This window comes from Hyalella azteca, unplaced genomic scaffold, assembly GCF_000764305.2.
Source record: "Hyalella azteca isolate HAZT.00-mixed unplaced genomic scaffold, Hazt_2.0.2 contig2461, whole genome shotgun sequence".
In the NCBI taxonomy this organism is placed as follows: domain Eukaryota; kingdom Metazoa; phylum Arthropoda; class Malacostraca; order Amphipoda; family Hyalellidae; genus Hyalella; species Hyalella azteca.
The window spans coordinates 30,759-39,695 of NW_025932734.1; the positions used below are offsets into that span (position 1 = coordinate 30,759).

At 39.4% G+C, this 8,937-nt stretch overlaps 1 protein-coding gene across 1 annotated transcript; it reads right to left on the bottom strand.

The window, feature by feature from the left end:
• Positions 1-1,149: 1,149 nt before the first annotated feature.
• Positions 1,150-5,663, bottom strand: LOC108674576 (CUE domain-containing protein 2). Its single transcript, XM_018162541.2, has 6 exons — positions 5,544-5,663; positions 4,858-5,051; positions 4,222-4,334; positions 3,699-3,911; positions 2,977-3,105; positions 1,150-1,215 (listed from the first exon to the last, which is right to left on the bottom strand). Exons 1-6 carry the CDS (start codon positions 5,618-5,620, stop codon positions 1,150-1,152), a joined length of 792 nt encoding a protein of 263 aa, XP_018018030.1. The 5' UTR covers positions 5,621-5,663.
• Positions 5,664-8,937: the final 3,274 nt, after the last annotated feature.

Genomic DNA, 8,937 nt, shown 5'->3' on the forward strand with positions numbered 1-8,937 from the left:
TAAATGTACTTGTATTTCAGAGGTCGGACATTCAAAACAATACTGGACGTCAAAGTTCAGTTCGAACTTGAGAAGCGACGCTACCGATCCATTATTGTACAAATAATATCGATTCCAATGACAGAGTAATAGACCATGTGCATTGACACAATAGACCTAATGCATTGACAGAATAACAGACCATGCAAATCTAAGAATTTAAATGCAAACGTAAAGTTCTTAATTAATATTCTAAATAAAAATAATTAGTTTTGGCGGAAAACATCCAATATCTAAGAACGACATAAAACTTAATGTATAATTTGTAAACAAGAGACTCAAATTTCTAAGGCCTGTTGCCCCTTGCCTTAAGGAGGTAGGGGGTTTCACCTCGAACTACATCTCCCCGTCCTCAGATCATTACACTTATAAACGCACCAACAGCCACGTGATTAACGTAAGAAAATACATATTAACGTGCACACGTATGACTCAGTTCCATATTTCTGCACAACTATTGACTTGAAGCGTGATGAGAGAGCACTGACACTTGGTGTATAAGGTGTTGTGCGAGTGTTGTTGTTGTTGTAATTGCCCATCCTGGTAGTGGCGACTAGGTAAGGGAGGGGAGATAGGACTGCGCCAGAGGAGGCAGCAGTGATGCGACCACAGCACCTCTCAAGGTATTTCTCAACGCTAATAATCAAGTTGGAATTTTGGGAAGAAGGAAAAATAGTAAAATGAATGGCTACCAGTGAATCATTTCTAAATTTAAATGTTCCTGGAAATCATAAGGAAACTAAACATAACTGTTGCTCGTCTAGTGAAGTTGTGCGTCTAGCGAGGCAGGCGAGTACAATATAAGGGCGGGCAGTAAGTGCATTGAATTAGATACGCATACATAGACAAAAAATAACATTACATTAGATTCTGACTAGAAATAATGAATGTACTTTAAATAATATTGCGTTATAAGAGTTAACACGTTTCTCTCAACGAAAAGAACAGCGAGCTTGACATCTCACGAGCTGTACCAGGCAACAGATGCTCGTAGCTGCACCGAGCCTCACATCTCACGAGCAGCACCAGGCAACAGATGCTCGTAGCTGCACCGAGCCTCACATCTCACGAGCTGCACCAGGCAACAGATGCTCGTAGCTGCACCGAGCCTCACATCTCACGAGCTGCACCAGGCAACAGATGCTCGTAGCTGCACCAGACAACAGATGCTCGTAGCTGCACCAGGCAACAGATGCAGTCATTTATGACTCGTCACAATATAAATCCGACAGGATTTTCGTCACTATATTGCAACAAGAATTTGAACTAATAATTAAGATAATTTTTTTACGCAAACGCTGTAAAAATATTGGCAGCAACAAAGTCGTACCTAAAGTGTTAGCTGCTGATCAAGATAAGGTTCATGTATTGCTGTGAACCACAAGAGCATCAGTCTTTGACGAAATTTTACACAGAGGAAAATACAAAACCGATGACAAGTAATGATAAATAAAGCACTGGTAAAAATAACAAGGGTGGCAAGGAATAAATTCGATAAATTTCAAGTAAAAATCATCATGAGTAATTTAAAGTAACGATTATGCAGCTGAAGGTGATGAATTTCACTCAAGTTTCATCTCAATTGACTTGAATTCAGACCTAAGCCTCTGGATTCCCTGATGAGGGCAGCCGGCGATGACGTGCTCTTGCTGGCATTACGCACGCCACGCCGCGATATTAGAATAATATTTAAAAGAAAGTTAATAGCAACAAATTTTAGAGAGGAATTGGAGGAGTAAAAGAAGTCAAGAATAAGCGAATGCCTAAATACAAACGGTCGAAGCTGCCATGATACTCTAAACGTAAATGCGAATAAAAATACAAATATTTTTAGGATTTGGTGCGTTACCATGTTATTATTGCAATAACTAAGCAATGGAAGTGCCAGAGTTGCCCCAGCGACCTCACGCAACAACAAAAAACTCATCGCCTCTCTTACGACACATGCAATGACGATGTTGCAACACTTAACAAATGCACTTATCTTCTTACTAGCAGACACGCTTACATATTCAGTAGCCAATCTTTCANTGATACATCCGTCTATTAAAGGAGCATAGGTTTATACATCCTTCTATTAAAGGAGCATAGGTTTATACATCCGTATATTAAAGGAGCATAGGTTTATACATCCGTATATTAAAGGAGCATAGGTTTATACATCCGTCTATTAAAGGAGCATAGGTTTATACATCCGTCTATTAAAGGAGCATAGGTTTATACATCCGTCTATTAAAGGAGCATCGGTTGATACATCCGTCTATTAAAGGAGCATCGGTTGATACATCCGTCTATTAAAGGAGCATAGGCTGCTACATCCGACTATCGCTGCATCTGGTTTAATGTCATTCGACTACGCGATCTGGACATGGGATTTGAATTTAGAGTGGATGAAAAATCTGTTTTCTTACTCAACTTCGAGACACGCAAGTTGAACTGACAGAACAATAAAATATCTTCAACTGAAATAAGCTTCCACTCATGACTCAAGAAGTTGGTCAAGAGTCGGCGACCTAAGAAATATTTTGTAATTCACAATTATGTGAGAAAGGCTTCATGAAAAACACTCAGAAGCATCAGAAATGAGCGGTGACAAGTCATGTTATTGGGCTTAAGGCGAGGCTCGTTTCTTAATCGTTCATGACGCACTTCGAGTGCCATGGAACATCTTTAAGATTTCTATCAAACTCGGGTAAGAATTTTAAACGTGACGGAACAGAGAAGATCGGAACAGAACAGCATTGAATTGAATTTTAGTTTCCATACAAAAATAAAAAGGCATAGACATACTTCATACTTGGCAGGAATCGCGACTAGCAAGGGAATCAAGTTCTCAATAAACGAATTATGGTAGCAGTGAACTTTACAGTAACTGATATTTGCACTCTAAACTTTCACTTAATGAAACGATTTTCTTACTAACAACAAAAGACTCACCCATTTCGGGAGAACAGGCTTGTGTTCCTTGAGGTCTTCATTGTGGTCAATAAAGCCGTACTTGTTGATGATGGACGCCTTCACAGCCTCGTCGTCCATGAGCTTCCTCGCTGTCGCCTTGCTCACAGCCTGAACAAACATTACAATAAATATAGAAGCTTTATAATGCGGCACAAAACTGACTAAATTTTGTTTCGCCGTTGCTACTTATCATCGTGCAAAACGAATGCTCCATAAAATTGGCCCACAGTATTTATTTAGAAAATGAAATTGAAAATGGTTTGCCGATATTTTAGGATTACAGAAGCTTCAGTCTTTGAAAACTCAAGAAGGAGGAGTAATATTTAAGGTATTCTTTCTTCCACACTTGAGAAAAATATTGATACAAGAGATATTGGATGAAGAAGAGGAAAAAAAGCTAAAATTGCTATCAGGAATATTTTGACAACGCCATACACCAAACTAAATAATTCGATCACATTAGCTACGAAAGACGCACGTTTTGAGAGACATGCCTAGTGTTTTGTACCTCTGCCAGCCCAGCATAAAGATGAGCACAGTATAAATATAGCCTAACGTATACCAGCACATTTACAGCACACAGGTGCAGTAGTAGCCGCATATCGTGCAGCAGTAATATATCGAACAGACGCAGTACCTATATCAGTAGTATATCATACAGGCGCAGTAGTATGGTATATTGTACAGCACAGTAGCCGCACCGTTTCAATAGAAGAGATGCGTGAGTTGAGAGGTGGTGCGTCGAGCATGAGTGTGATTGCTTCCTGTACATCACCACCGCTGGTGAGGAGGCAGCGTTCAGCGTCGACGCGGCAGGCGTCAGGGAAGAGCTCTAGTAACGTGTCCACGTCGCTGGTGCTGCTCGTGCTGCATGAACTGGAGCTGCACTTACGTACCTTCCCATCTGGTGTTGCCTGGTCATGGAGAACATCTTTAGTGTTGAACATGGATGTTCGTTGAACTATTGTTACCATGTCTTGAGACAAAAATAGTATAATACAAAGATAAGTAATTGACTAGAAGTACCTAGATTCGTCTTCCTAATGGCATGGATAGTAAAGTGTACCGGTATAATAATGATACAACCATTAAAAAGAATAAAATAAATTTACAATCAAAATAATCAGAATAAAAAAAATAAATTGAGGAAAGGCAAACTCTGGTATCTAAATAGAGATCTCACAAAATAATCTTAACTAATCAATGAAAGTAATGACAGTTTACCCGCTCAATAACTGAATTGATTTCAGAAGTGGAGGGAATGCGCGACTTTGTCTTGGCTTCACATGTAAAGGCGGACACAATGGCATCAAGAGTCACGCCTGGGGTTTTTTCTCCTGTAGGAAGCACACAAGAATATAAATCCTGAATATTGAACAATAATTACCAGGGATAATGTATCAGTAACCTGGTGAAAACGGTTAACCAACTTAGGATGTTCCAGTGACAGGAATTGTGCCCAAAAACCAAGTTGCAATGCAAAGAAAATCTGTGGATATTGTTCTGAAGCTTGCTTCCTTCAGGTCAAGTGGTGCATCGTAGTTTTGTGTTAAAGTTTAATCATCCTACTGCTGATTTTTATAAGTGCTAATTTTCTGCACACAGGGCAAATCCATTAAGAATATAAAATTGGGAGCATGAATAATTGTTCAACAAGAAGTTCAACTGATTTATTATGCATTTCCCGATTATCTGGCTGATAGGGGTCCAAACTTTTTTCTTAGTGTTTATTAATTCAGAAGAGCTATTAAATTCATTATTTTTATAAATTTTGACAACAGTCATGAGCCATGACCAGCTATATTAAAATACAACTGTGAAAAAACTCCACGCACAAAAGCCAGACTAGCCTAAGCTCACCTTTATTTCGTCGCTGCTTGAGTGCTTTGCCCGTATTGATGATCCACTCCCCTATTTCATGGTCAGGCACATCACTGAAGCTCGGCTCATAGGCCTCGACAAGCTGCTTCACTCCCTCCACGTCTGCAGGTTCTCCAGCCACTTCGTCTTCCACCACCCCAAGTACGTAGTTCACCACAATATCATCAAGACCGCTGTAGAATAATTAAGCAATTGAACACCTAAATAGCCACTCAGACACTACAGAATTAGTTTAATTCTCAGACATGAATTAAGGTAATGGTAGAGAAAATTCTTCAGCCAGTAAATTTGTTTGGAATATTTCTCAGTTTACAATTATTTACTTAAAGAGATGGACTTATGAGGTACAATTTATAATGATGCAGTATATTTATACAGATACAATGGCATCAAAACCATCTCAAAGGAAGTCTTATTTGCACATGGAGGCATTTTTACACACACATACTAGTGAATGATGTGCTGCTAGCACACTACACAACTGGCATTGATTCTAAACACCACAAATATAATCATGTAAAAACCTTTCTATCATAATTGATATTTTTTAACTATAAGAGTAGGCAATAACTCAACAGCAGTCACTAAATGGTTTACTGTCAACAATTGGGGTTGATTAATAATAACAATTCTTTATAACAGACCAACTGCAAAAAACAACTTGCCTCAGGTCTGCTTCAGGTGCATATAATATCACCAGTTCCTTAAGAGATGAAAACACAAATTCTGTGTCAGCAGCCATGTCTATCTGAAGCTAAAATATCTGCTCAGGTGAACCAGGGATTAGTAGTTAAACTACAGAAACAAATTTCTAATAGATCATAAATATAGTAAAGTAATGGTATATTATTAACAGTTAATTGGTATATAAATATAGTAAAGTAATGGTAATGAACTTGAAATGCAGTCTTTGTGCTCATGATGTGGTGCCAGTGCTGGCCATTGAAGTCATACCGTGATATTTCATGCTCTTTGTCTTCGTGTTATATTGAAATTAGGAAAGTTATTCATCATAATTTGGATATTGGATTATGAACATGAGCCTAGAGCCAGCAGCACAAATTGCCATTTTATATTTGAACTGTTGGTGAATGGCCAAAGCTGTCTTTTTTTAATTTGCAGTTGGGTCTTGTAAAGCAGTGAGGAATGGTGCTATTATGCTGTGCCACTCTGAAATGGTCAATCTCAAAATACTATGTTCTTAACTTCTTTAATCTTTTATATTAATTTTTGAATTGCACCATAAACTCCCAGTCCCACCATACACATTTGGTAGAATAGTAGCAAAATACTGTAAGACTATTTTCTGGATATTCACCAATCACCACTGTTACCAATACCACAAAGCCCCATGTGATGATGTACCATGTTCATGTTGTACAGTGAAACATATCTGCAGCCGCAGATTATGATAAGTCATGTTCAGTACAAATTACTGAAAATTTTCCTTTGTAGAATTAGGCAAGTTCTAGCCATAGAAATTTGTATCACAGTTAGCGGGTTGCGACTGGTGCGACAGCACGGTGCCCTCACTGTTTTGGTAAGGAGCTATTTATTTTTGGATACTTGTTACGTATATTATTACTACTTTCATTCTAGAGTACTTCTGTTGGAATGATGAGTTATTCATGATTATTTCAATATTCTATTATAATTTACGCTTGTTCATTTGTGTGTTAATTTGTTTGCAGAAACCGTTTGCGGTATGTTAAATAAAAATGAAGAACCTAGCACAAGTTAATGACATCCTGCAACGCGTTAATTCAGCAGTATGGGAATTTAATACGAAAGACGAAGAAGAAAGTGGCTACTAATGTAGAAGTCGTCTTTAATATCCAAGTATCTAATACTGTACAATCTAATAATGAAACATTTCCAAGTATCTATGCATGAGAGATTTGACTCTGGACAGGCAACTAGTTGGGCTCTGGCAAGTGGCAACATTGCAACAAATGGAAATGATGATATCATTGCCATGTTTTAGTCAGCATACAGCAACACCTTTAATGAAGCCACCACAACTCGTGACATAGCTCCTAAGGGCTAAGCTCAAGCTCAACATAGTCCAGCCTGCCACCAGCACCTGTTGCCAGCTTGTAGGATTGGAGCGTGGTGACACTGAAAAAAATCTTCAGACATCAGGCCTTTGTATTGGCTAGCTGCCATGTGTCACACGTTCATTTTAATATTAATTTTACAGGTACCATACAGGATTCAAGGTAGGTATTGAGACAAGATTTAGAGTGCAGAGATGGTTTTTGTCAGTTTTAGATGCAAATAATAGGTTCATGGAGTAAAAGAAATAGGGGATGGTAAAGGGGAGGGAAAATACTTTCAATTTAAATATGTATGTTGTTGTGTAGGTTATTTCTAGGTCCAACTTATTGCATGGTAGTTTTGGACATTTGTCATACAAGTCTTATTACTTATTAGCTCCCAAAACATTAGCTAATACTTTGTTTCTCTCTACATTTTTTGTTATTTTATTATTATTACCATTCTTTTACTTTTTGTTGCCCTCATTTTCCATGCACCCTCTGGGCTCTGGCCTATAAAAAATGCTAAACCACTATCTATCATGCCGTCATGGCAGTGGTTACCCCTGGGCCTGGTGACAGGCCCACCATCAGCCTGACTTCAGTGACTTGGCGTCACGGCCATCGCCGTCGTTGGCAATGCAGCTTGCAAACTCTGCAGGCCAGGATTGGAATTTTTCTATTTGTTTCTGAAATCTCGCGGCTTCAACATGACGAATTTTCAATACATTTGGAATCTCGCGGCTCGATATCGCACTTTTGTTAACATTTGGATAGGAGGTAATTCATCTGACGGAAATCTCGCGGTTTCAGAAATGGCGGGAAACCTCTAGTTGCGGCCCTAAAGGCAGATGTTTTCAATGCTTGTCTGCAGCTGCACCCTGGCTGAGGCTGGCTCTGTAAGTCTGTTCAACTCTGTTGCAGTCGCACATGAAAGTGAAACAGATATTGATCTTCTTTCATTCCACCTGTATGTTCGTGCATTCACATCCACGAAGCAAAGTGGCAAATGGCAATTGCAAACCACAGATTTTTTAGAATCAGTTCATTTTTAATTTCCTCATTTACCCAAGATTTGAATCAATTTCTTATGTATGATACTGCTGGTATCCAGGATACTTAACTGGTCTACTTATAAGACTCACAAATGAACTTGAGGGAGAGTCTAAAAAACTCTGTGCTAATGTGCTTTGCCACTGTGCCACAAAGTACAAACTGGTAAACAGAAATCCATCAATCCATAGCCTACTTTATCATATGCTCTCTTCACTCAGTCTTCAGGTCTTTATAAACAAGTGATTCTTCAGTGATTTCCTTTGAAAGGTCATCTATAAAACTTAATAATAGTTGTCAGAAGTTTTTTATACATATAATATGCGAAGTAAAACAACCAAACCTAGGTACCACTTACCAGCGTACCACGAATTCTACTTGCGTTGTGCGCAGAACGTACATCACTCTCCAGTCTAATGAAAATTGGAAACCTCTTAGACTTAACTTCACTTAAGTGCCCACTGCCCTGTTTCGTTCATGTTGTCCTCGTCGTCGTAACTCGTAATCCACACTGACTTGACTCTTGACAGGACTCGCAGACGCAGTTACAGTCACAGCCTCACAGGACTGACAGGAGTTACACTTACATGCGATCTAAAGTATACTCCTGAGAGTCCAGACGAGCAGCTACTAGCCGTTCCAGCAGCTTTCCTAGACATGGAAGCAGCGTTGTTGGCCGAGGGCCGGTAAGATGAAGGACAGCGGTACCAGAAAAAAAAACACGACCAACGGCAACTGTGATCGTTTGGTGACAGATCTCGGACCGTCGATGCGGATCCGTGCGTTATCTAATGGTGTTGGGTCTGGAAGCGTTGCCGGGAACAGCAAATTTTGAACATAAATCAGCCTTGGATGCAACACTCATCATCTATCCGAAACGCCACCTTGTTATTTTCGGGGTGTCCTTGCTGGGTTGATTTGAAGCCAGAGGTCAACTTTAGGCATGGCCGTTAGGCCTGGCGTCCGATAG

Excerpts from the sequence above, each read along its gene's own strand:
- LOC108674576 (XM_018162541.2), bottom strand. The coding sequence starts at position 5,620 with ATGGCTGCTGACACAGAATTTGTGTTTTCATCTCTTAAGGAACTGGTG. Across the intron at positions 3,912-4,221 it reads TCAATTCAGTTATTGAGCGG|GCAACACCAGATGGGAAGGT; the intron begins GTAAACTGTCAT and ends CTCCATGACCAG. Across the intron at positions 3,106-3,698 it reads GCATCTCTTCTATTGAAACG|GCTGTGAGCAAGGCGACAGC; the intron begins GTGCGGCTACTG and ends ATGTTTGTTCAG.